The following is a 26,285-nucleotide window of genomic DNA, read 5'->3' as shown; positions in this document are numbered from 1 at the left end:
AGAAATTGGGAACTTCTGAGTGGTCAGAGGCAGGAGCTCCAGCATTGGACCGGGGTGTTTGCGGGTATCCATCTTTCTATCCAAGGGCTTGCGTCGGGGGTCTGCTTGCAAGGATCGATGGACGTGGACGGACGATGGGACTGCCTCGCCATGTGGATATCCCAAGTTTGTTAGGCGTGCTGTTGCGTGCGTTGTGTTCCCATTTACGTTTGCTAGGCCTTCTTTCGTTGTGGAGCCCGCTTGTGCGGCTGTTTGGTGTCCGTATCTGTTGCATTTCTCTTTTTTCTTCCTCGCTTTTTCTTACGGGCACATGTACGCTACGGGTAAACCGTAAAACGGTGAGAAAGGTGTGCCGTGATGGTTGCTGCGCTAGCAAACCAGAGCCCGATATCGACGTTCGAAACGTACCGGTCCCCGATACCGCCCGCCGTATCTTGAGAAATGACATGGCCTGCTGAGCTAAGGCACGCCGCACGGGATGATATCAGTCTACGCTGACACATGCCACATGGTTTCCAACCCTTTTCCGTCCTTATTCTGCTTCAGTCTGACTGTGGCGTTCAGACTTCTGATACGTAATGGGCTGAACTTCCTAACCGAACATCTCCGAGGGGTACTTTCATAAGCAGGGCGAGAAAAAAAAAAAACCAACTCCAAACACCGTGTATCAATGTCTTCAGTACTTGTCACAACCTCATTGATATATTTCGCTTCCCAAAATAATGATAATATAGCTATTGTTCCCAATTGTTCCTCGGCTAGCAGGCCGAACGTTCTCCGCTGACTGTACCACGCGCGTCTGTCCTTTCATCTTGCAGTATTTGTAATTAATCGCCCGCCGTACCCAGTTTCCCCATCGTTGACTCAGGAGCCCCAGGACGACGACGCATGGTAGGATGGGGCTCGCCGCTCGGGGAGCCGGGAAGGGAAAGAAAACACAGGCACGTTCCCCAGCGGATCTGAGAGTTGCCCGAAAAGCAGCTACACTGTTGAACAGAATCCTATGAACGCCAAAGATGTATTTTTGCAGCCAATTCTCTACGACTCGAGACATGAGCAACGTGCTTAGGGCTCTACAGCAACGCTGACTCGTCAGCCAACTGCTCGCCTCACTCAACATTGCTTCTCGGGATTTGCTTTGGTACAACCAACGACTACCTGACTATACTGCCCAGAAAACCTTCATCCCGGGCTTTCAACACGTGGACTGGACTAGGTTGCAGCGCATCATCATGGCGCACAATACTCGCTCGCTCTCGGTTGTTCGGCGTCTTGCTTACCTTCAAGCATTGAGAGCAAAAGGGACCCCTCAATAACGACCAGAAGCATGCCGTTGTCGCCATTTTCCCACCAGCTACCTCCTCCGGTAACAACAACAACAACCCCACCACCACCCTCCACTTCCCACGGCTTCGGATGCTCCCTCTTCAATCTCACGCCATGATGCGGGTTCGCATCCGAACTAACAATATCCTTCAGAAAGGCATTATCACTCTCTTTCACAAAAAATGATATAAATGAAGAAAAGGTAGAATCCTCAGGGTACACATACCTCAGGACCGGTTAGCCAATCGCTCCTCCAGCGCAAACCATAACCCCTTTGGCCCCCCTTTTTTTCTTCCCTCAACGGCCGGCCCATTACCAAAACACAAACGGTGCTCTCGCATGCCAGAACCGTTTCCTCGGGAAACTTACCTTAGCCTAGCTCCGCCCCTGATAGGGCGGAAAATCTGAACCCTTCTTACTGTGCTAGCCCCTTCATCATGACACTATCTAAAACGGGCAAAAACTTCCTAAGCCAACTCAATTCGTATATCCCTGTCTGTGCTTGGTAATCACCCTCCTTCACTTGCACTAGGCATCATCTATGCCACTATCTTTGGAAAGAGAGATAGAGACTTCTCTGGCCCTCCAACTTGTTTTGTTTGCCCAATGCCGGCGGCATGGGACGGGCTCCAAGACTACCAAATCATACATTGACAATGTCTTTTGAATTCACTGTGAACAGTTTCAATTAACACTTTTGACAACTCCCGTAGAGCCTGAGGTGTGCTTTCCATTGAAACTCTTGAGGCCGGCGACGTTGTCCCCACCTTTCCTTTGGACCTTCGGCGACCATCGGTTTCCATCGGTGCTGACCGTAGCTGGACGCCGGCAAATTGACCATGCCGGTACCTTACCGTGCTACCGGTGCTGCCCCCCGGAATCGTTAGCCTACGTGGATACCGAGGTCCCTCCGTCGCCGGTCAACGGCGCCAAAATCAAGTCACAAGACCAAAGACCCTGAATTTCTTAACAATGTTCATTTGAAGAGCTATTATTTCTGCTGTGATAATGCGTTTCGTGGTGCTCAAGAGCTACAACATCGACCCCGTTGGCGCCTTCAGCAAACCCCACCACCCCAACAGTCATGGTCTATCCGAAAGGGCCGTCGCCGGTCTCTATGTAGACCGCCTTCATAACACTGGATACAATACAATTTCCCCGAGGCCGGCCATCCGCACATCATCTGTCGTCAAATCGACTCATATAGTACAAGAAAATCGAGGAGTAAAAATACCCAAGGGACCGGGAACTCCTGGAGCATTAAAACACACAACACGACGAGTGGTGCCACGTCCGCTTAGTTAAATGGCGCTGTGGCCTGGCCCTCGAGGTCTGGCTCGCCTTGGAGCTCGTAGTATCTGAGATACCTGGCTTCGGCTCGGTATCTTGTTACCTCGTCCAACTCAGCCACGGCAGCCCCGTTCTCTTTTCCGCCAACCTTGTCCTTGGCCAGCAGTGAGATCGAACTTGGCCTATCAGTCATCGTTAGCTTGCGACTCCAAACAAAAGTATACTGGAAGGCTTCACATACCCAAAGATCTCCCGGTCAATGGCAAGAAACTGCTTCATCGCATCCTTGCCGCCCCGCTGCTGCAGGTATGACAGGTAAATCTGATACAACTCCTTCTTTGTCGAAGCTGACAAACGGCTCTTGCTCCGGAGTTCGTCGAAGATCTGCTTGATGCGGTCGCCGTGCTGATCCTCCAGCTCCGTGCTTGTCGCCTGCTGAAGCTCGAACTCGAGCCACTTGTCCCAGAAGACACGGCTGTCGGCGTACCACTGTACGTTCTTGAGGAAGACGTTGCGTGCTTCTTCCACTGAGCCCTTGACCTTCCACAAGAACAAGGCCCACTCGGTGACCAGAGCTGCCTTGGTAAAGATATCCACATGAGGCGAGTCGATCTGCGCCTTGAAAACCTCGACAGCAGCGTCCAGACCGCTCTGGCGACGCTGCAGGTGAGCCCATGAGGTGATGGCCTCAATGCAGTCGGGCAACTTCATGAGGATGGATGCATGAATATCGCGAGCTATGTCGATACGACCGCAGCTTTCCTCAAAGTAGGCAAATTGCAGCCTGATGCCAGGGCGGCTGATGGGTACGAACATGGTGGCAGCCCTTTGGTAAATGATCCTAACCTCTTCTTCCTTGCCCTCTTGCGCGGACATCCAGCGAGCGTAGCGGAACCAAAATTCGTCGTAGAAAGCGCATGTCACCAAGCACCGCTCATAGAGGAAGACGATGCGGGTGGTGTTCCCCTCTGACTCTTCAAAGTCAAGGTACTTGCGCCAGTTGGTGAGCTGCGAGCTCTCAAGCTCCGTTACATGGAAGTAAGGGCGCTTCATCTCGGATTCGTAGGTCCATCGCTTGTTGGTCTCAGATTGCGTCTGTGTGAAGTACTCATAGTACATGGCGTCAATCTTGGTGCGGACGTCGCGTTCCACCTCGAGCTCCGTTCGCTGCACACCGGCATACTGGGCACTCTCTGCCTCTACCTCGGTCTGGAATCTCTGCAGCGTCTCAGCTGGAACAAGCTCGGTAACGGGGCGGCTGTGGGAGAGCTGGCGGAATCGCTCAAAGTAACGAGCGTATTGGTGCATTGGAATGTGGATGACACGAGACAGGATGGCAAAGATTTTGTCTTGGGCCTCCTGTCGCTCTTCATACTCAATGTACTTATCCCAGAACGGGTGTGCGAGGAAGTCGAGGCCGACACAGGTTGCGCCGCGTTCAAAGAGCCTGGGGCGGATGGTCAGTACACAGCCAAGGGCGAGGGGACAGGGGGTGAATTGGGGAATGGGAGGCGTGCTATACAGGAAGGGGTATCAAGTGAAATCAACCAGCGAATCCAAGCCCAAAGTAAGGGATTCCAATGAGAGCGATGTGGTGGTGGTGTGAATGCGACGTGGAGCGGACAACGGATCAGTCATCGTCAAGTGGAAATCAGCAGAGCCTGGTAACTACTAGCGTGAGAGGGCATCCCAACAATGGGGCTGCTGTTGGCATTTCTCACCGACGGATACTTGAAAGGCAAGTGGATGAACTCCATGCATGGCTCGATCGATGCGCCGAGCGGCCGGTGAGGCATGCTGTGGTGATGGTGATGTTAAGGGGGAAGGAAAGCCGACCATCAACTACTTACTCTCTGACGAGGTGTGGGACGTGGGTGGTCTCCATTTTGAAGGAGCAGTAGTCGGTCCACAAGTCGACAGAATTGGTGATGCTGGCGCATCCTCGCTCGTAAACCTAGAGAGAAGCGCAATGTCAGCCGCGGCCGGGATCCAAGGGATGCAATGCGATGCGACGCAATGCGACACAACTACGACTCACCATCTCTGCTGACTCGGGTCCAGCAATGTTGAACTCGAGGTCGGCGTACTTCTTCCAGTAGCCAAAGAGCAGAGGAAATTTGAGGAGGAAGCGATCGTAGGCATCGCGAAGAGTAGCAAGGGCCTGGGGGCTAGAGTTGCGGTTCAGGCCGCCCTCCAGACCCTCGCACGCGCGAACCAGCTTCTCCCAGGTCTCGAAGTTATCGGGATCGACATCCTGTGTGCGCGAAATCAGATTAGCATTCTGTCAATTCGGCATTGATGTCAGGTGCGACAAAGATGGTGTCGCAATTCACGTACCACATCGGCCTGGAGCTTCTTGATCTCGGCGCTCTCCTCCTCGGAGCTCCCAAAGTGGTCGTAATCAGACATAGCAGGCGAAGATTTCGGATAACGAACGGCGGAACGACTGAGTTTCCAGGAAAAAGTCGACGAGGCGCAGAACTGCGAAGGGCTGCAGCAGGAAGCAGGAAGGGATTGTAGATGGTGGAGTGAGGGCACCGCGGGTCTCGAGGCTGTTTGGTGGCCGTTAGAATCGTGGGTGACCGGGTCGAGCTTCGAGGTCGCGGATGGAAGGGGGGCTGGAAATTTTATGAACGGGCATTAAAGGTAGGTACGAAATACGGACAGACCGCAGGTAGGCAGGTATCTCTGCATGCAATTGGGGGAAATGGGGCTGAGGCAGGGTACCTTGCCTTGGACACGGAAGGGACTTGTCTTTTCGGCGCCATGGCACCCAGAAGTAATGTACCTTGACAGGCGAACCCTTGCTCTTTGTGCTTTATCAGTGACGCGCGGAAGCGAATCAGATCGGCCAACAGCTTGAAGACATCAGGCGGTCGGCAGTCCTCAAGGAGCCGCTTCCATCAGCTCTCCAGACTCCAGCAGTTTAGTCAGGCACGTCCCGATCTCTATTTGCAGCAAAGCCTTGTTCTGTATGGGCTGTTCTAAATACACTGGATGATACGGATACCTTGGTGTATCTGCAGACTGCGTGTGCTTTGCGCGCGTCAATTTCAGGCTGCATCATCCAACCATGTCAGCTTCTTGCCCCTCTGCTTGTATCCGTATGGGAATTGTCACTCTGTGCATGGCATGGCACTTCCAAAATCTGATCTAGAACCCGCCCGACTGAACGGAGCCGACATTCCAATGTGGAGCAGGTCGCGTCCGTCGTCCCGTCGCCCCCCCCCCCCCCCAAAGGGCGCAAATCGTTATTTTTTTCCTAGGTGGCCATCTTTGGCGGGCTGACTTAGGTAAGCAACCTGTCGCTTGTGGATCCTATTTGACGTCCGATATTCATGAAAAACCTTTCCTCTCTCTTTTTTCCTTCTCTTCTTCACAATAAGGCTCGTGATGATTACCATACAATACATGATAGGAAGAGAATGACTGACCACCCAAGGTGGCAGCGTGATCTCAATATACATATCTGAAGCCTGCTTTGCCTCAAAGCATTGACATTATTCTTCTTTCTGGCGCCCGCAAGGCATTCCCCAAACCCCAGGGCTGGCATCCTTTCCGCGTCTCATCTTTACAACTTTTCCCCCTTTCCGCTCGACCTCCCCACCATCATGTTCTGAATGCCGTGTTTATCCAGACACCTTGTTCCTACTCGTGATCAAGTCTGAAGCGTCGAAAAGGGTTGTCCCCGGCCTTTGTTCCCCTATTGCGGCCTATCACCCGCTTAATTTGTGTTTACTACAATAACAAGCCCGACAGGTTGAGTGTACACATCTCGCCAGAGCATGTGGTGGACTGTCGAGCTGTGTTTAGGATGGAAGAGATCCCACAGTATACCGGCTTTACCATCGTAACCAGTCGCGAACGCTGTGAGGGCTTCCAGCAGCACTCAATTCCTACTGCGGGCATGCAGCAACCCTAAAAATGTCGGGTCCATACCTGTGGTGTAGTCGTGAGCAAAGACTGGTTCCCAAAGGAAGGTGGCATAAGCCGCCTCTTCATATGTCTGGTCAAACGCGCATGGTCTGAACTCGAGTCCATAATACTTCTCGAGCATGAAGGTGTACAGCTGGAGCGGAGGATGTGGAGCCCAGTTGTCATACTCCTCCTCGCCGCCGAGCAACCTGTACCGATCTCGCAATGTTGCCGCGATGTCGAAACCATGACAAGCGAAAGCGGTGCCACCCTGAGCGCTCTCTGACGGTAAGGCCTGTAATTGAGTCGCTACCAGTCGCGTACAATGCATGTCCTCGATTTTGATAGGCATAGACACCTCTTCCAGCTGGAACTCCCCAAAGAGAACAACTGTCACTCTACGCATGGGAGGCAGGTCAGAAGCGTTTGAGTTCTTGAGTGGCGCGTAGCCATGGCGAGGCTTCCCACTGGCGTTGTAGAGCTGGGGCGATTGATACTCGTGGGCATAGATGGAAGCCATCACCTCCCATGGTACTTCAGTGGCACAAGCCGGGTCTGAGACAGTGGCGATGTCTTCTACCAAGTAACGAGCCAGATGCCCGAACACCTTTTCTTGGCTCGCTGTTGTCATCTTGTGAACGTCGTAGACCGGGAAATCCGCAATGTATGCCTGGCTATCGTCTGAAAGACCTAAACGACGTTGCCAAATTTGACGAGCTTGCAATGACTGGAGCTCCTTGCTAAAACGTTCCCTAGCATCCCCGTTTCCAGCAGCTTTTATGAATGGCTCATTGTGAGACTTCCATAAGAAAGCGCCAGCGAGAAGGCTCTTGTACAGCACTCGATGGAATTTTTCTCGGAAATCGAGAAAACGTTGATGAAATACGGACTCGTCTTTGGTACACCAGGTGATGTCCCTGATCTCAGGGCATAGTAGACAAGAATACCCGTCTTCCTCGATGTGAAAGTAGGCGTACTCCAGACACGCAGCCAAATGTCGGAACGCAAGTAAGTCTCCCAACTCGGACGAACGGCACTTTTGATAAGAAGGTTGCAGCTCTTCAATATCATCATGTGTCATGTCAGGTGGCAGCTGGCCGGCGTGGAAGGCTTCTTTGACCAGATTTGTGGCGCGCACCTACGCGGCTGAAGTGAGTGACGACGAGGCCTGTCAATGTTTGGGAAAGCAGAGACTTACGGCAATGACAGCATACTTGTACGCGGGCATTGTTCGCGTGCCGATGATATCAATGAAGCTTGCGCCGTGGTCCAACCATATCGCGTAAGTATACTGACAGGATCTGGCAAGAGCAAATGCGTCGTCGAAGCTAACACAGCTACCCAACACCCGAGCAATGATTTCTGGGGGGTGTGAGGTGAACATCGCCATTGTCACGTTCCGGTGGGTATCGGAAGAGAAAGAGGGGAAAAATTGAAGTCGCAGGCAACGATAGATGTTTGGGAAACAGGGTCTTAATCGACGGGAAGGCGGAAATCATAGTAGGTACCCAAAGTAAGGTACTCCCAGGCAGGTACGGATACCCGTCTTCACTTTAGAATGTTAGCAGCAACGGTCACGGAGCGGACCCATATTAATCATAGAGCTCTCGTTCAGTCTCACATTTTTCCGACTTGAGCTGCATTGCTTAAGCCATTGCCAGCGTGAATTCCCATCTCATGACCACAAATCCAGGGAAAGATATTTCGAAAGCATTCTCCGACACTTGCAGACGGAGTGGAAGGGGTTCGTCGCATGATTAGTTTAGTTTGCTGCTTTGTCTTCTGATGGAACCTTGTGCCGTTGCAAGCTGCATCTGAATATAGCATTCTTTGGCTGTCTTTGAATCTAGTGTACTCCGTAACTACATGGTGGCTATCGAATCTCTACGCAGCCGAAAACCAACTTCTCGCGATATCTCTTGAAGTTGATACTAATGTTCCATTTATGTCTGACCTGCGTACGCTGAGATCCATGGATGGCTACTCAAAGTTGAGGTATGCACAAGACAAGATCCCTGCTGTTCAACAGGCGCAAGCCGGCTGCTTCCTCCCAGTCACCCAGGCTTCCTGATGGCTAAAAGGCAAGGTGGTCCGTGAGGCTGAAACCACCTGGAAGGAAGCGAGCTGCCCACTTGCCTGGCCAGTCGGAGCTTAAGGTAGGCGCTAAACATACAGCGGTCCTATGCCCCTGGTTACCTCCGGCGGGACGGACGTCATTGTCGGGCTCCGTGTTGACGACCCAAATCCCGCTACTGTCAGCCGCGACATTTTGCTAAACGCCATAAACCTTTGGAGGCCTTCGAGCCATTCTAAGCCTCTACTTTGCTTCAACAAAACCACGACATACCGCACCGACGTTTTCCTTCCCACACGTTTTAATCATCGACCTTGAGTTCACTGGCCCGCCGACGACGGCACCCTTCGATGAACAACCGAACTCGTCAAAGCATGCCCTGCGACGCCTGTGCTCTCCCGAATCTGTCAGCAACACCTCCGAACGACCATGGATTACTCCAGCTCTGGGACTTGGCCTTCTCAAGTGCCAGCACCCGAAAAGTCTAGCCAGTTGTACATTCGCGACTATCCTCATCGATCTATCGCAATTGTCTCGGCCTCTCACGCCCTCATATTTCGCTACAGCTCCTCCAGCACCGGCGCAAACGGCTCCCTTACTTCCCTCGCATCCACCCGCTCACGACCCAACGGCGACCCTGCTGCGTCGAAATGCATGGTCGAATTTACTCAGATCACAAAAAAGACGCTCGCCGAATATCGACCGTTGACACCACGACCCATCTTTGGAACATTGGGTCTGATCTCTGTCGAGGGCGACGTGTTCCTATCCGTTGTGACACATGCTACAAGAGTCGCTACCCTTAGGCCGGGGGAGACTGTAGAACGGATTGCGAGCGTTGCATTTTTCTGCCTCAACAGAAGCGAATGGGACGATGTTGTCTCTCTTGATCCTCTGGATTCCGAGGTTTCGGATGCCAACTCGGTGTATGGCCAGAACCTGAGAGGGCGGGAGCTTCAGGTAGAACATCCTTGTACGGACCTTCGGAAGCTTTTGGGAAATGGCACATTTTACTTCAGTACCGACTTCGATCTTACAAACAGATTGCAAGATAGGTAAGGTCGCATCCATTTCCGGCACCAATCCGTCGCTGACCGTCTAGGACTGTGAACTCATACACTTTTGACATTGATAACTTTGATGATTCCTTCCTATGGAATTCGTACATGATCAGCCCATTGGTCCAGTTCAGATCTCGTTTGCAGCCCCAGGAACGCGAAGCTTTGGATTCGTCACGGTTCCTTACATCGGCTATCCGTGGTTTCTGTCGGACAATGGCCATCCCCCAAACGAGCGCACCTCTAAAGACACGATCGACTGGGCTGCCATCGTACTTGACCGTTGTTTCAAGACTCTCTTGTCGAAGAGCGGGAACGCGATTCAACTCCAGAGGCATTGACGATGACGGAAACGTGGCAAACTTTGTCGAGACAGAAACTATATACTGGAGCCCCGGCGGGACTCTCTTTTCGTATGCTCAAGTCAGAGGTTCAGTGCCTCTGTTCTGGGAACAGACTGCGGAGCTCATTCCCGGCAAGCAAAACATCACCGTTATCAGATCTCCCGAGGGAGCTCAGCCGGCCTTCAACAAACACTTCGCGGATTTGGAGCAAGCTTACGGCGCCGTTCACGTGGTCAATCTTTTGAGTGAAGGTAAACCTGGCGAGGCGCAGCTCAGTCAGCTGTATCATCTCGGCGTAGAACATTGTCCATTGAGCCAGGTCGGGGAGCACGAGTCGCAAGACCACGCGCTTTTACGAGAGACTCACTACGACTTTCATGCCGAGACGAAAGGTCCTGGAGGGTACGAGGCCGCACGTCAGATCCGCAGATACATTGAGAACTCGATAGACGGCTTTGCCTACTACCTGGCGGAGCAGAATGAAGATTTAGGCGCCGACACCAATGACGGCCAGAGCTTAAGTCGTATGGTTGTGGTTCTCCAGCAAGAGGGTGTGTTTCGAACAAATTGTCTCGACTGTTTGGATCGGACAAATTTGATTCAGACCCTCGTTTCTCAAATGGCTACAGAGGCTTTCCTGGGTCATCGAGGCGAATATGCCACATCGGATTTTTGGATGCGACACTCAACTTTGTGGGCAGACAACGGAGACGCTCTATCGAAGATCTATGCGGGCACTGGTGCGCTCAAATCATCCTTCACCCGCTCTGGGAAGATGTCCCTGGCTGGAGCTGTTGCGGACATGCGCAAATCGGTGCAGCGTCTTTATCACAACAATTTCACAGATTCGGCTAGGCAGACGACGATTGACCGGTTGCTTGGGCGGCTGGTCAATCAACTACCTGTCCTTCTTTTCGACCCCATCAGTGACTACGTTTCTGGTGAATTGACGAAGAGAAGCGCTGAGTTCTCATCCACACAGGACATAAACATGTGAGTTATGTATCCGTATCCTTGGTCTCTCACGCTAACCCAGTAGGTTGGTCGGCACCTTCAATCTCAACGGTCGCACTGAAGGCGTTGATAGCGATCTTGATGCATGGTTGTCTCCGGAAGAACTGGGTAACGTGCAGCCCGAAATCGTTGCTGTTGGGTTCCAAGAGATAGTCGAGTTGAGCCCACAACAAATCATGAACAGCGACCCTTCGAGAAAACAACTCTGGGAAGCTGCGGTGAGAAGGTGCCTCAACAAACGAGCCAAGTCGCTTGATGGAGAAAGATATGTGTTGCTCCGGAGTGGACAACTCGTCGGAGCGGCGTTGTGCATCTTTGTCAAGGCATCAGCATTGGCCAACATTAAGAACGTTGAGGGAAGCGTCAAGAAGACAGGGCTTTCGGGGATGGCCGGCAACAAAGGCGCGGTTGCTATACGATTCGACTACGCAAATACCCATATCTGCTTCGTGACAGCCCATTTGGCTGCCGGGTTTTCGAATTATGACGAGAGAAACAGAGACTACGCGACAATTCATCACGGGTTGCGCTTCCAACGGAACCGTGGTATTGATGATCACGGTAAGCATACTTATCCCGGAGCCTTGTAGCACCCGTGAGCTTGAAATTGATCTCGAAGCAGATGCTGTTGTTTGGCTGGGAGACTTTAACTACAGAATTGGTCTCAGCTCTGAGGCTGCCCGTAGCCTAATCAAGAAGGGTGATCTGGCGACACTTTACGAGAACGATCAGGTGAGCAGAGAACATTACTCCGGTGTTTCCTACCAACATGCTGACTGCTTCGTAGTTAAACCTCCAAATGATCGCAGGACTTGCGTTTCCCTTTTACTCAGAGGCCCGTATCAATTTCTTGCCTACATATAAATTCGATCTTGGCACGGACAATTATGATACTTCGTATGTTCAAGAGGTCGATATGTTTGGTAACGCAGAGGCTAATGTCCCACAGTGAGAAAGCCCGTATCCCAGCCTGGACCGACCGTATCCTGCGCAAGGGTGGGAACTTACGTCAATTGGCGTACAACTCAGCTCCTCTCAAATTTTCGGACCATCGACCAGTGTATGCTCTATTCCAGTGCAACGCCAGCATTGTCGATGAAGCTTTCCGAGATCAAATCAGTAAAGAGCTATATCAACGGCGAAAGGCCGAAGTTGGAGACACGACAGCGAACCTGGATTCAGAGGAAACCGACGATGAGGATCTGATTGGATATGAAGCCATCGAGCCTGGGCTACCTCCTGCCAGCTCTGACCGCCAGAAATGGTGGCTGGAGAACAAGCAGCAGGCTCGAGCTGACATCAAGCAACCGACGGCTCCCGAGGGCCACGCCGCAATACTAAATCCCAATAGGGCGCCGAATCCCTTCACGCCAACCGGAGAGCCGGACTGGGTAAACGTACCCAGATCAAGACTATCGTCCTTTTCTAGCGTCTCAACCTCGCCGTACGAGCATGTTTCTGCTCCCAATGATCTCTCGTCGTCGGCAACGAACCGGATAACGAGGAAGTTGCCGCCACCTTTTGATCCATCAGCTCTACCAGGGAAGTTCAACGGCCTCAATATCAAAGATGAAAAGTCGCAACGCGGAGAGACGCCGCCGCCGCCACCGCCGCCTAGAAGACAGACGGGAGCAAGCGCGGCAATCCAGCATCCACCTTTGATACCTTCCAATAAATCGCGAAATACGACGACGACGCCTCCCCCTCCACGACCGTCATCTGCCATTTCCCAGCTTTCACAGATGTCGTCACAATCCAAATCCAAACCGGCACCACCCGTGGCGAAGAAGCCGGCACACCTGGCTACGGTGCCCGCTACGGCATCTCCAGCTCTGAGTAGCAACGGGACAGGTCAGTATAGAGACGAGCCGGAAGAAAAACCACCGCTACCGGTCCGAGCCTCGACAGGCTTCACGAATCTTGGTGCGAGTAGGGAAGGTACTCTGCGCAAGCCAGTAGGCACGCCGGCTAAGCCCCCCAAGCGAGCGGAGACTATGACTATTGAGTCCGGGAGGCACACCCCGATGGCTGGAGCCGTCGCTCTACCGGGGATGAGGGCTGGGGAGGAACGACCAAAACCAAAGATCCCGGCAAAGAAGAAGGCGCCGGTAGACTTGCTAGACTCACTGGGCGATGATGGACCCAGCGACATGGGAAGCTGGGAGACGTTGGTCCCCAGCTCTCAGAGTTAATGCGATCGGCTGACAAGTCTTTCATGACAAAAGGATGGACAAGCTAGTGTGCATTGCTAGAAGCAAAAACGGCGAGACTGCCTTTGATGATTGATGTGTATAGGTAATAGCATTTGGCTGATTCGGGCGGGCTCATGTTGCTATGGCGCTGAGCGGATGATTAGACGGAGTGAAGCATACAAAAAGCAACTGTCGTACAAGAAGGCTTTAAAATGCAATTGCCGTGTTCCACGAACCCACTGGTGCTCTCCACCGTTTCGCTCAGCATTGTTCATCATGAAGCGAAGAGGCTACAATACCTTTGAGACTGAGTTGACCGTCCATGCCCCCGCCTGGGAGGCTGGCTGTAGGTAAATCTAGAAGCAAGCCAGCCGATGTGGGTGAGCCGGGGAGTGGGTGACGACGCCCGAACGCCAATCGGCTTCTGTACCACAGCCACCCACATCACAACGTCATTCCAAGCAAATGCCAGGTCGTTCTTTCACCTTGATCGTAAAGCGGCCTCACCGAATCTGGATGGATGGACCCTGGAGCTCAGCTCTGGCAGGGGGCAAAGGGTTAGAGCTGATACCCTCAATTTTGTAACGCCCATTTCTGTCCGATGCATGGTCTTTCCCACCCCGCTGCAAGTTGTCTACTGTTTGCCTACCTACTGTACATCCCTACGGAGATCCAGTCCTCATAGTACCAATGTCCGTAATAACTGAGACACTACACCGCTTTCTCAAGGTCCAGAAGGATGAAGTCGAAGCCTCCTCCGCCTTTCTGTGCGTGCGCTTCAGGAGTTCATTGACATCTGACAGCGGAACCGTCCAAGCACGAACGCACCCCCCTAGTCCAAGTCCAAGTCACGCCTCCCCAGCGCCACAGCGAGCAGCGAACAGGGGGGTTGCTGGTCAAGACAAGAGACTGGAGAGGGGGGATGTTCGAGCTCTCTGTCTCTCCATCTCTTCCCCTTGACTTGTGTGATCTGGAGGAAGAGGAGGGGGACGGAGGAGGGAGAAACCGAGAGAGATCACCCACGGTATTGTACCACGAAGACGAAGTGTCACCGCACGCGCCGCGCCGCCTTCATTATTTCGGTTGTCCGCCATGAACCGCTTCCGGGGGTTACGTAGGTTACTCACTCAAATAGCCCACGCGGGAAACCCTCCTCTCCAAGGCTCCAATAGCGTAATAGACGATCAGAGAGATTTGACAAGCATAAAAACATAAACAAGAACAAGAACAAGGGACCTACTGCGATCGACCCTGTCACTGCCAGTCTTCCCTGGGCCATCTGAGAACACCATCTTCCTCTCTTAGTGCGGCACTCGGCAGTGGTCATACTGGACTGGGCCTGCCGATCGTGGGGCAGACGAGGCCCGAACCAGGCAAACGTCGCCAAGGGAAGCCCACCCAAATCGCCTCCATACGCAGGTAGAGGCAGTTGGTGGCATTGTCGTGCATGTCTAGTTTGATAGAGGTAGCAAAGCAAGAGAGAACCGGTTCCCTTCGAAACGCTCGACTCGCTCGACTCTTGCCTTTGCCTTGCACTTTTCCCCCGTCCCCTTTTGTTCCACTAGGGGACCTCTAACCAGTTACTGCGCAAGTCTTGTTTTTCTCTTTGGTTTCCCTAGCGGCGTACGAGCCGGTCTGCTTCATCGTCCGGCTCGTCTCCATCCCGTCCCATCTTTCTAACACTCCTTTTTCTTCGTTCGTTCGTTTCTTTCTTCCTTTCTTTCTTCACAACCTAAATCGCTTCCCACCCTCATCGTCCATCCGCCGGCATAGCATGCTGCAGTCTACACACCCCTTCTTCCCAGACACATCCAAGCTTTTCCCAACTGTCCTGCAGAGTGTATCGGTGCTACCTTAACCCCTACCTTACCGTAGCTTCGCCTGTTCGTATGTGCGTCTAATACCAAAGTCACCTGCCGGAACTTACCCTGCCTGCCCCCCTCTCTTCTTCCACCAGACCTTTTTTAGTTTGCAAGGGCCGAACGCCAGACGAACGGACGGACGCTTGTCGCGACGAACGACCTCGAACGAACGAACCCCACCAGCTTCGTTTCCTACTCGTTTGTCGTTCGTCCTCCTAGTTGCCCGCTGCCGCTACTCCTCCTCAAGGGGTGGTTTGTTTTATTTCCTGTCCAAGAGACGCTTTGCAGCAAAGCCCCTTACCTACTAAGACGCATGGCCTGGACCATACGGATATCGCTTCCCGAGATCTCCTATCACGCAACCTACGCTCCTCAGCTTGATACCAAGGCTCTATTACCAAAACACACTTACCTAAACATAATCACAAGCCCACCGCCGTCGACAACATCTCCTAGCTGTCCCGGTTGATATCTTTTCTTCTTCCGAACGTCCTTTCATCACCGCCGCTGCTACTGGGATTTCATTTCTTATTCTCATCCCTAACCTGTCTTGAAGCTCCGCTCAACATACCACCTCTCAATTTAAATACTCTTTTTTGTTTTTGTTTCATACGCCCGGAGGCGTTCACTCTACCGCTAAGATCTGCGGACCACCCAAAAGAGAAGGCCGGGTGACAAGAAGAGGCTTGACTCGTTCATCCATCGTCCTGCACTCTTGTCCTCGTTTGCCGCTGTTCTGAAAAAGCTAGAGAAGCGAGACAGGGAAAAAAATTCGAGTCTACCTCCCTATCTTTGTACCCATCTCGACAATCCCTGACCTGATTCAAGTCATCTGGTCAACGGCCACACCTACTTGCCTCACAAAACAGACACCAGCACCCGCGCACACGCACATGCGACACACGCATATACTACTCATCTTATCTTCGAATCCGGGGTTGGCGCCGACTTAATCACATTCGGAGTATACCTTGCACACACGACGGAAGAGCACATGAACGGGACGTTCGAGACCATTTACCAAGTAGAGACAGCCTTGCATAACACCCGAACAGGTCTCGTGTTACCTACGCATTATTAGACGGCCACCATTTTTTTTGCTCTAATATCCTCTGTTTCCTTCAGCCTCCTCTCTTCTCCTCCCATCTTACATTTTCTCCTCTCTGCTTTACCTCTGGCCGATATCATCGAAACGGACGGACCTTGGCAATACCCGTTCTCAACGCTCAACACCTAATTTTTCTCTCCTCCGCATGTTTTGGGTTTCTGTCACGTAAAGCGCAGACCTTCTCGAAGACCCTCACGCCTCCGACATACTTCTGCTTTCGGTCTTGGCTTGGAGCATCATCCTCATTCCAGGTTTAGCAACCGAGACCCTCAACCCCCGTTACGAACAGACTGCGAACGGCCACTGGATGCTCGGACACCCAATACTTCATAGGAGGAAACGGCCACCAACATCCGCTGCATACTCATAAATCGAAGCACACTCTTCAACTACGGCAAATATCAACATATCAAAGACCCGGACTAAGACCCAAGAGAAAAAGAAGAAGGGAAAAGGTATCCAACATGTCCAACCCAACCCTCTCAAAGCAACAGCGCATCCAGGTTTGGCGCGAAGAGGTAGCGGCCTCAGCATCCCTATGCACATGCCCGCCCTCCTCCCCAGCCGCATCCGCCTCCTCAACAAATATCTCCCTGTCCGCGGCCTCTTCTTCAGCATCATCATCCGCATCCTCCCCGGGAGCAGGTGACGCCTTTACCTTTCCTCGTAGCGACATCTTGCCCGGGCAAGGAACTTACTGCCCGACATGCTCCCGCCTCGGCGCCCCGTCCGCTATGGGTCTGGAGCCCTCGTCCGCCTACCTCGACCAGACGCAACCCGGCGGGGTCCTCCCCGGTAGCCACATCGCCCCGGGCATCTTCCGCGTAAAGACAGCCAACAACGCAATATTCCGCGGCATGCGTAACTTTGTTCGCAAGCTCAGCGGGAGCAGGGCAAGCGGGCCTATGCCACCCCGCGGCGTTGAGGACGCAACCAAGATGTATCGACGCGCAACCCTAGCAGGCTGGCCCACGGCCACGAATGCAGCGCTAGTCGCCGAGGCAGAGGCAGCGATGGCGGCAGGAGATGGACCAGAGGCCGAAGAGATTGACTGCGCCGTCGACGAGGCGGACTCTGAGGGCCGGGGCCACGTGCCGAAGCTGATCGCCGAGAAGCAAGCGAGGCTCAGGAGGGCTGAGAGGCTGCTCGCGAGGACGAACGTGGCCCGTTAGAAGCATACTTGTGCACGATGGAGTACGAGAGGAGCTGTTGAACCGGCAAAGATGAGTGGGTGGAATGTCTGGATGTTGCGAATACCATGAGGCGCATATCAGAATTTTTGTTTTGGTTTCTTGGAAACACGGAGGAGTTCTGGGGATGTCTGGCTGGGCTGGTTGGCGTTTTTGAAATGTGCTCTCCACATACATGGTTGTATTCTGGCATGTTCAGGAAATACTAGGAAATACCAATTTGTTCATTCTTCTATAACCGATCTGACGGCTTCCCTCGCCTTATTGATACCGAACGCCTGTCGGGGATGTATATACATATGTATGGCAGCATCGTCACATCGCACATTGCACAGCCGTCCTGCTGCCAGTCATGACATCCTTAGTTGCGTCACTTGTTGAACAGGCCATCTTTGATCCGTTCTTTACCCGAGACTTCAAGACCCCATTGTCATTTCACAGCATGTTGACGGGCGCAATTATTGATGAACATTTGTTATTTTCTTTTTGGTCTTGTAGACTGAATAGACAGGGGGCATTTGAGGGGGGCAAAAGGACTTTCTCTCCGTGAGAAGACGCGCGACAACTGAAGGACCACTATGAGGAAAACCGAAAAGAGAACACGAGACAGCCGTAAAACCATCCAGCACAGAGGTAAAGGCGGGAATCGAGGAGAACAAAAGGAGAGATTCTGAGCGTAGGCGGATACAGAGGGGGAATCAGTAGTTAGTTGCCAAGTAGAATCCCTGAACAGAAACGAAGCTGTTCCAGACCCTGGTTGGACATCCAAGACACCAATAGAAATCATGCCACGCATTGTTCCTCTCTCCGCGTCCAATCCTCAAAAACCCTCCCCTTTTGCTGCGAGACTCCGAGGGAGTCACAGATATTAGCCACCGATTAGGCGGCTAGACTGAGGCCGCCAGAAGGTCCGCATATAGCGCATACCGACGGCCGAGCAGACAAGCCATCTCAGCCTCGTCGCGAGCCGAGATGGAGTGGTATCAGGGTAAGACAAGAATTTAGGAGGCAGCGGGGGTCTCCTCGGCGGCCTTGGGCTCCTCGGCCTTGGGCTCCTCGGCCTTGGGCTCCTCCTTCTTCTCCTCAGCAGCCTCGGTGGTGCCGGCGGCAGCACCCTCAGCATCGCCGCTGTCGGAAGAGGTCCAGAGAGTGAGGTTGTCACGCAGGAGCTGCATGATGAGAGTGCTGTCGCGGTAAGACTCCTCGGAGAGAGAGTCGAGCTCAGCGATAGCATCGTCGAAGGCCTGCTTGGCGAGGTGGCAAGCACGGTCGGGCGAGTTCAGGATCTCGTAGTAGAAGACGGAGAAGTTGAGGGCCAGGCCAAGGCGGATGGGGTGAGTGGGGGTCAGCTCGGTCTGAGCGACATCGGTGGCGCTCTAAACAAGAGGATCGTATTGTTAGATTCAATATTCTCTCAATCAGCCAGGGTCAGGCTCACCTTGTAAGCATCGTGGGCAGCGGTAGCGGCACCCTTGCGCTTGTCGCCAGAGGCGAACTCAGCGAGGTAGCGGTGGTAGTCACCCTTCCTGTATCACGGAACGGCACGGTTAGTCTCGGAAACTGGGCCATTGAATAAGACTGCCGGCAGCGGCGGCGTCGTCGGATAACGTACATCTTGTGGTAGAAGACCTTGGACTCGCCGGTCTGGGCGTTGGGGATAAGGCTGTCGTCGAGGACATCGAGGACATCCTGGCAGACCTGCTCAAGCTCGAGCTCGATCTTGGTGCGGTACTCGCGGATGGTGCCGACGTGCTTGTCGGTGCCCTTGCTCTCCTCCTTCTGCTCAATGGAGGAGATGATGCGCCAGGAGGCACGGCGGGTACCGACGACGTTCTTGTAGGCAACGCTGAGGAGGTTGCGCTCATCGACGCTCAGCTCACCGCCCAGCTTGGCGACCTCCTTCATGTAGCCAACCATTTCATCGTAGCGCTCGGCCTGCTCGCAAAGGCGAGCGAGGAAGGTCTTGCTGGAAGGAAAGGGTCAGTTAGGGGGGAAAAAAAGTTCGCGAAAGACCTCGAGGCCAGAAGGTGTGGTTGATGAGACGTAGTCCATCGACGAGGAGGGCTCGGCACAAACCTTTCACGCTAGAAGAGGGGCACAAGTCAGCATACTTTGTTCCCGTGGCGGATGATAGGAGGCATGAGTGATTTGAGAGGGGAGGAAGAAGGCCATCGGGTTTGGAGAAGCCAAGCGAAGCAAAAATAGCATCGACAGTGGAAATCAGAGCGGTGGATCGAGGATCGCATCATGGGCATCTTCGTTGCCGTGACACAGGCAGGCAGAGCGATCGAGGGGTTCCGGAGGGGTTTTGGGGTGAGGTTGTGTTGGGCAGCGTGGGGGAAAAGGTACTTACATCGCCAGACATGTTGAACTCGTGGATTGAGGTGATGAGGGTAGGTTGATGTGATTTGGAAGAAGATTAAAGAAGGCGGAAATGGATACTGCGAAAGGCGCGCAACGAAGTGGTGAGAAAGTTGACGCGGCTTTGTTTTGTTGTTGAAGAGTAGAAAAAGGTGTGCGGTGGAAGAAGGAGGGAAGGCGGAGGGAGTGTTTACGTGTGACGAATTATTTTGGGAGAGGGGGGGAATCTCAAAGGGAAGTTGCGAGGCCAGTCCAGTGAAGATTTAATTGGGTTGGTCCAAGTCCCAAGTCCCAAGGTCGCTCTTTCCCTCCTAGTCTTTCACCCCAAGGTACCTACCTACCTTACTTACCTCAGCTATGGTAGCCTTAGGTAGGTGCCGCACATTCACCCCCTCCACCTGTTGATTTTCCCATCTGCGCACGTTGGGGTCGCTCTTTTGCTGCTTAGATTTCTGCTACCTACTTGCACCTAGGTAGAGGCTGGTCAGCTCACGTTACTTCCTTTCGGCAAGACAAGGTATATGAGTTTTCTGGGATCCATGGCACCAGAAAATCTAACTCCTACCTATGAATGAGGTAGGCAGTTTCAATCTTCATCCACTTTGCTCTCGGTACGGTGTAGGTACCTCATTGCCGCGCCGTTCTCTGTACTATAACTCGTTGACTGAGCTTGCCTGCCCTGTGCCTGCTGGCTGCACCTGCCGCTTCGACCCCACTATGTTCCCTTTTCTCCCCTCCCCTCGCTTGCTTGCGGCTTGCCCCCTTCTGCGCTGGCCTGTGCTGGGAGAGAGGAACCCTGGAATTGGATTGGAATGGACGGATCGAGTGAATTGGATATTACCTATGGACGTGGTCAGGCTCTCGGGGCTCGGGGACTCTGGCAAATGGGCCCCCAGGCCACGGGCGGATTCCCATTTGGCGGGAAGGGAAGAGAAATGGGCTGGGCTGGGCTCTCCATCAACATTACTTTGGGCCCCAAGATACTTCGCCTTACGTGCCTCGGAAAGCTGAGGAAACACGACCTAACCAAAGGTACCAAGACCTGGTGAGTGGGCTGTGACCAGTGGCAGGGCAGTGAGTACCTTCTTGCGTTATCGTTTCCCTAATTATCTGCCTATCATCACCCATCTTTACATCCGTTGTATCGTTTACTCAAGGTACCTGGGCCCCGAACTGGCTGCAAGGCATGAATACAGGCTTGTCTACGAGTCGTGGGTGAACAGCAGAGCATCAGATAGACAAGAGACGGGCGGGAAAGTCAACCCAGATTACATTTGCACGTGGTGAAGTCCTCATTTCTGTTGGAGAGCGGCCCTGAGATTAGCTTGCCCGCCGAGCACATCAAGGGCATGATTCCGCCTCCAAATAACCAGGCCCATGATGTATCTCCCTGGTCCACAACTGACGCCCATCCGGTTGGCCTGGGCCGGATATGTACCGCAGAAGTACTCCGAGAGTCCGTACCTGACAGTTAACAGCAACTCGAGCGAACAACCGCTTTCTGATACCCTCAACTTTCTTTCCATCGTTGGTTCAGTCTACTTGCTTCCAAGTTGGAACAGCATTTCAAGAGTCCGAACTCGTATTTGCCGGGCTGTTGTCTATTTACCAAATTACCGGTGGGATGGGCCAGTTACCCATTTGAGCTTCAGAGCTATCTTGAGGCCGCCCGGGTAGGAATGGGAATCTTGATGGAAATTAGCATCATAATGACCTCTCACGCCTCTCCAGGCCAGGAAATTACAGAGAAGAGGATGAATCAGAAGAAGAAGAAACGACCTGGCAAATGAGTCCGTGAGAAGGGGGTGAACTCGGGGGAGGGTTCAGGTCACTCAGATAACTCCGGTGAAGGTCATTTGCTTTTTGGCTTGTTGAATGCGAGCTCCAGCCTCCAGATGCTGCGCGTGTGGTGGACGGACGGCCAGCTCAGCACAGCACAGCATAACACAAGCGCAGCAACATCCTAAATACTGGCTGCTGACTGGCTGATTTGGTTTTCGGGGCTAGTCCCACCCTCTCCATGCATTTCCCCGCTCCTGCTTTTGCGACACGCCCACCTTGTACGTATCTCCTTCCCTGACCACAACTGCTTTTTTTTTTTTTTTTTTTTTTTTTTTGCAGTCTCGTGATTCTTTCCCTATGGTGATACCGTGGTTCTCTCCCGTTCCAAGCACATCCACGCGTGATAGAGTCCGCTGGCCCTTGCCTCACTTCACACCCTGCAGTCTCTCCATTAACGACCAACCCACTCCCGTCACCTCACCTCACCTCTCATCTTTCGTCGCATCCACCTCACTTCAACTTGTTGTCGCTTGCTCTATCCATACGGATACCCAGCACGAGAATGGCGTAACTTCTAGTACAGCAACACAATTCGACATATCACAGGCACCCAATGCCATTGGGCCTGACGGATATAAGCCAGCAATACCTCGTGGCTAGCTACTGAGAGGCACTCGTGTACGGATACTGTTCCAGAACCCCATCCGGATTGGGCCGTCTCTCGAAGCAAATGTAGCTCTTGCTTCTGATGGCTTACCTCATCTCGCCGAAGTGCTTGAAGACGGGCATCAAATGCCATCCCATGTTGTCTCAAACTCACATTGTCCATACCAGGCTCGTGAGTCGTCCTCAACTACATCATCTATCTTACCCATTTATTCTCTTCAAAATCTATCATCCGATTGCTAAGCTGAACTGGATATCTGGTGGCCGAATGAGGGAAATTGTCTATCACACCAAATGAAGAGGCCGTAAGCGTTATTGCGAGCGTCAAAACACCCTGGACACCAACCCACTGGACTCGGATTGTGCCCTGGAAATTGGGAATTGGGACGGCGAGCCGAAATCCTACGACGACATTGTAGCCGTCGACATCGGCTTCTGCTTTCCATGTCTTACGCGATTTGCTCTCGGGCCAATCGCTGTCAATCACGGTCTCATACAGTCTGCTTTCCTCGTAGAACCCGGCGCCTCAATGCCGAGAGCAGCAGCCACCCGGTCGACTAAGCCACGATCCCATCCATCCGGCTTACATTGCCGCCTGACCACGACGGTCTCTTCCCAGTTCGTTTTCCATCTAGGTATTGGCGCCCGTTACTACTAGATGCTCCATCGGTGGCTCTCCCTGCGTCGTTGTTGCGCTCATGCACATGCTTGTCGAGAGCCTTGTGCTGTGTCATGCACGAAACTACCTTGCCCACCCGCTTACGCCCAATCTGCAAAATGTCCGATCGTTCATCAATCTGCTGTCGTATCTTTCTAACTTAAACCCCAAAGAAACCGGTTTCAACTTTCAACCCAAGGGATGATCCCCCGTTGGATCAGCGTGCCATCCGTCATCCCCAGCTTGTCTCCTCGCAGGCTCAGAGGTCATGAGAGTGAAACGTCAAAGGCTCCTGCGCCATCATCATTATGTACGAATACAGCAAACTCACGTCGACTCAACTCGGGCTGCGAGACGAAGCAGACTCTCTATGGCCGAATCCAGATAACTGTCACACCCTGATTTCTGATCTCCAATCTCTTGGCCGCCCTTCTCGTCCCAACTTCGAAGCCAACCACCGCCACCCCACCAACTCGAGGCCATCATAGGTAGCTTTCGGGTGACTCACATCCAGCACAGCCCATGGGGGGATCCTCTATGCAGTCGGGTCGAACAGGCGACTCGCATGCCACAGGCCCTTGGTCGCCGCCTTATCGCGTGGCACCCTCTGGGCGGTGCCGCGGTGGGCGTGGCAGCACTTGCAGGCTGCAGCTTTCTCTCAAGAAATATTCCGCGATCCCCAGTATCCGTACGCGATTTCGACCATGGCCCAGCTTCTTTACCCGTCGGCGTTAAATTATGCCACGGCCCCTTTTGCGAGCCATGCTCCCCGCTGGCGCAGCTGCTTCCCTTTCTACCCCTCATCTCTCGCCCTGGTATCCCTTCCCTACCCTTTCTCGACCCCTTCCAAGTGACAGTGACATGAATGCCCGAACCCGGAGGTGCGGACGAAATTCATGCGAAGGGCAAGCCAACCTGGTCGTGGAAAATCCGGGAACCCACAACTGCCAGCAACGAACACTAAACAGTGAGAAGTGTGGGAACTCGAAGGGGGGGCCCTTTACCCGCGAGGTTTAAGTAAGCACTTCGAGCCAACAAGCCGCAAGCCAAACTCGGGGATATCCACTCAACCCGGGCTGTTCCCGGCGTCCGCAAGATCTTCTGTTACGGCAAACGGCTCTCACATGAACGACTGTCGCCCTCCTTGAATGTAATCATCAGAACGACATTTCCTGAATAAGGAACAAGTCTCCCCCGCCGTGTACGGCAGGTATTCGACAATAGCATATATAAAACCAGCAAGCTCGTTGTGTTTGTCCCTTGATCTTGATGGCGTGACAAACGGCAAACTGGTATCATCCCCCCAATGGAACGCAAACCGAGTAATGACTTTGTATAAGTTGTCATAGATGGCTCCGTGGCTGATGCTGATTCGTGAGGGGGGTGAAGGTGGTCGGCGAGCGACTTAGACTTTGCTGGTTTGACACGGGTCAATCACATCAGTCGAGAGTTGCTCAGTGTAAGGCAATGGTTGGCATTGTCATATTTTTTGAATTTCCCGTTCATTCTGTCTGAAGCTAGGTAAGGTATGTCCAAGGTAGCGAGAAACCGTAACCAGAAAGAAAACATTCGCCATTCCATTTAAGCGCTATACAAACCGCAGCTTTTCGAAACTCATTAAGCCAAACCCATACTCGTACCCATACTATCACATATGTATACACCTATTACACGACAGCTAGCAAATCGAGCCGGGGCTCACAGTTCTTCTGACAGTAAATTGTCATGGCCGCCTCCGTACTTGTCTCTCCCCCAATTCGCCGGGTCGCCTCCAGGCATACACAGCCCGAGTCTCCAAAAATAGTCGCGGTGCGCAAAAAGCAGCTGCCAAAGCTTCAACCGAGCCGGGAAGCCCGGCAGCCTCTTGATCCACCTGTTGGCCTCTTCGACGAGTCCCTCTGGCGGCGCCAACGTCGACTTTGTAGCAACTTTGACAAAGTCCTTCACCCTGGCTCCGAAGAAGCTATCGTCTTCCTTGGTGATACAGCTCGCGTCGCTGTCGCCGCGACAAGCCACGACGTCCTCGAGAGACGGAGATAGCTCAGCCTTGGCAATGTAGAACTCGCCGGCGTGAGGCTTGTATCCCCACTCTGTAAGCGGAAGCAGCGGCACAGGGTCGTCGGCGTGAGTCACGCGACGGTAGGTCCGCTTCGAAACATTCTCGTCCTTTTCGTCCCTTAACCCAAAGACCTCGTCGACATAGTCTGCAAGGCCCTGATTGCCAACCTTGGGCTCACCAAAGGTCGTGACTTTGATATTGTCCCAGCCCAAGGAGACCTTGAGCTCAAGAGACGCGAGCATGGCGACAGCGCCACCGAGACTATGACCGACCAGGTGAATAGGATAGTCCGGGTATTGCTTCCTCAGCTTCTTCACTTCTGGGATGACCAGCCTCCGCGCCTGGCGCCAAGACGTCAGGAACCCCATATGGACAGTGCAGTCTTTACACTTGCGTTTGGGCTCCTTGGGTGCCTCGCCGCCGTCATCGGGAGATGGGTACGGCACATATTCCTGTGGAATGGTGCTCAAGTCGATAATCGTGTTGGAAATACTGTAGGTGCCACGAAAGGCGATAATGATGGCCTTCTCCCCGACCTTGCCATTGAATCTGTCCTCATCACCGGGCCTGCGAACGCCGTGGTCGACGGCAATGTAGCCGCAGCTGTCACTAAGCAGGACGCCCGTGTTCCAGGTCGAGACGAGTGTGAAGGATGGGAACTCCTTGCAGCGCGAGACACACGAGAAGGGCTGTGATATACCCGAGGTGCCGACACAGTAGGTGATGTCGACAATGCGCGACGTGCGCTCGAGGGATCGGAAAAGCTCGGCGGAGACGGGCAGCGAGGGTGCGGCGTGCTTGGTGTCGTTGCTCGATAGCAAGGGTTGCTGCTGCGGCTGCGGCTGCGCGGTGTCGAACGGTGTCGCTGAAGCTTGGCCAACCAGTGGCGCAAGCTGAAGGAGGCAGAGGAGAAGTCGCATCGGAGGGAGCATTCTGTTCTGGTCGGTTTCGCAATAACGTCTAAGTCCCTTTGGAATTGTAGGCTATGATTGATCGCGCAGGCTGAAAGACATTGCGAAGAAGAACCGTTTTGTTTACTCAATGCAGGGTAATCGTCCAGATGTAGCAGGAGACGCGAGCAGGATTATTAGAAGATACTGCGACGTTGGGATGAGGATTGTTGAGAGATTGGATTGTGATCGTGACGATTGCAACGATGTACCACGTTTAACGGCAGGGAAAGCCTCAAAGCCCGTCCCTTCAAGAGCGCATGATGACGATTGCACCCGTGCAGGCTCCTGCTAAATTAGGTATTTTGTTGAGATGGAGGTGAGTGGTGCGTGTGGTCAACGATGTATTCGTATGGGGTTAATTGTGAAGGGTGATGGAAAGAGGAGAAAGCATTGGACGGGGTACCGACGTCTCGCGGCTGATCTCGTGAGGGTG

General features: G+C 53.2%; 7 protein-coding genes across 7 annotated transcripts; 3 read left to right on the top strand and 4 right to left on the bottom strand.

Moving 5' to 3' along the window:
* Positions 1–2,299: 2,299 nt before the first annotated feature.
* BDP55DRAFT_659479 (pre-mRNA-processing factor 39) lies at positions 2,300–5,389 on the bottom strand. Its single transcript, XM_060574549.1, has 5 exons — positions 4,954–5,389; positions 4,655–4,870; positions 4,467–4,570; positions 2,858–4,063; positions 2,300–2,798 (listed from the first exon to the last, which is right to left on the bottom strand). Exons 1-5 carry the CDS (start codon positions 5,023–5,025, stop codon positions 2,624–2,626), a joined length of 1,773 nt encoding a protein of 590 aa, XP_060431486.1. The 5' UTR covers positions 5,026–5,389; the 3' UTR covers positions 2,300–2,623.
* Positions 5,390–6,294: 905 nt separating this feature from the next.
* On the bottom strand, positions 6,295–8,034 carry BDP55DRAFT_86739 (uncharacterized protein). The gene is made up of 2 exons (XM_060581280.1): positions 7,730–8,034; positions 6,295–7,669 (listed from the first exon to the last, which is right to left on the bottom strand). Exons 1-2 carry the CDS (start codon positions 7,919–7,921, stop codon positions 6,506–6,508), a joined length of 1,356 nt encoding a protein of 451 aa, XP_060431485.1. The 5' UTR covers positions 7,922–8,034; the 3' UTR covers positions 6,295–6,505.
* A 1,000-nt stretch (positions 8,035–9,034) lies between these two features.
* Positions 9,035–13,213, top strand: BDP55DRAFT_727189 (phosphoinositide 5-phosphatase; the record flags this gene model as incomplete). The annotated part of the gene is made up of 6 exons (XM_060579264.1): positions 9,035–9,660; positions 9,708–11,000; positions 11,047–11,582; positions 11,644–11,753; positions 11,809–11,918; positions 11,971–13,213. The coding sequence occupies 6 exons, from the start codon at positions 9,035–9,037 to the stop codon at positions 13,211–13,213; spliced, it is 3,918 nt and encodes a 1,305-aa protein (XP_060431484.1).
* Positions 13,214–16,647: 3,434 nt separating this feature from the next.
* BDP55DRAFT_727188 (uncharacterized protein) lies at positions 16,648–17,355 on the top strand (the record flags this gene model as incomplete). Its single annotated transcript, XM_060579263.1, has 1 exon — positions 16,648–17,355. One exon carries the CDS (start codon positions 16,648–16,650, stop codon positions 17,353–17,355), a length of 708 nt encoding a protein of 235 aa, XP_060431483.1.
* Positions 17,356–18,271: 916 nt separating this feature from the next.
* BDP55DRAFT_86493 (14-3-3 domain-containing protein) lies at positions 18,272–19,971 on the bottom strand. The gene is made up of 5 exons (XM_060581279.1): positions 19,727–19,971; positions 19,450–19,457; positions 18,986–19,339; positions 18,812–18,899; positions 18,272–18,749 (listed from the first exon to the last, which is right to left on the bottom strand). Exons 1-5 carry the CDS (start codon positions 19,736–19,738, stop codon positions 18,375–18,377), a joined length of 837 nt encoding a protein of 278 aa, XP_060431482.1. The 5' UTR covers positions 19,739–19,971; the 3' UTR covers positions 18,272–18,374.
* Positions 19,972–23,324: 3,353 nt separating this feature from the next.
* On the top strand, positions 23,325–23,825 carry BDP55DRAFT_86440 (uncharacterized protein). The gene has a single exon (XM_060581278.1). It carries the CDS (start codon positions 23,406–23,408, stop codon positions 23,703–23,705), a length of 300 nt encoding a protein of 99 aa, XP_060431481.1. The 5' UTR covers positions 23,325–23,405; the 3' UTR covers positions 23,706–23,825.
* A 713-nt stretch (positions 23,826–24,538) lies between these two features.
* On the bottom strand, positions 24,539–25,819 carry BDP55DRAFT_549331 (lipase; the record flags this gene model as incomplete). The annotated part of the gene is made up of 1 exon (XM_060568921.1): positions 24,539–25,819. One exon carries the CDS (start codon positions 25,817–25,819, stop codon positions 24,539–24,541), a length of 1,281 nt encoding a protein of 426 aa, XP_060431480.1.
* Positions 25,820–26,285: the final 466 nt, after the last annotated feature.

This window comes from Colletotrichum godetiae, assembly GCF_030913485.1.
Source record: "Colletotrichum godetiae strain CBS 193.32 chromosome Unknown BDP55scaffold_14, whole genome shotgun sequence".
NCBI lineage: Eukaryota > Fungi > Ascomycota > Sordariomycetes > Glomerellales > Glomerellaceae > Colletotrichum > Colletotrichum godetiae.
This window is presented reverse-complemented; position numbering and strand designations above follow the sequence as displayed.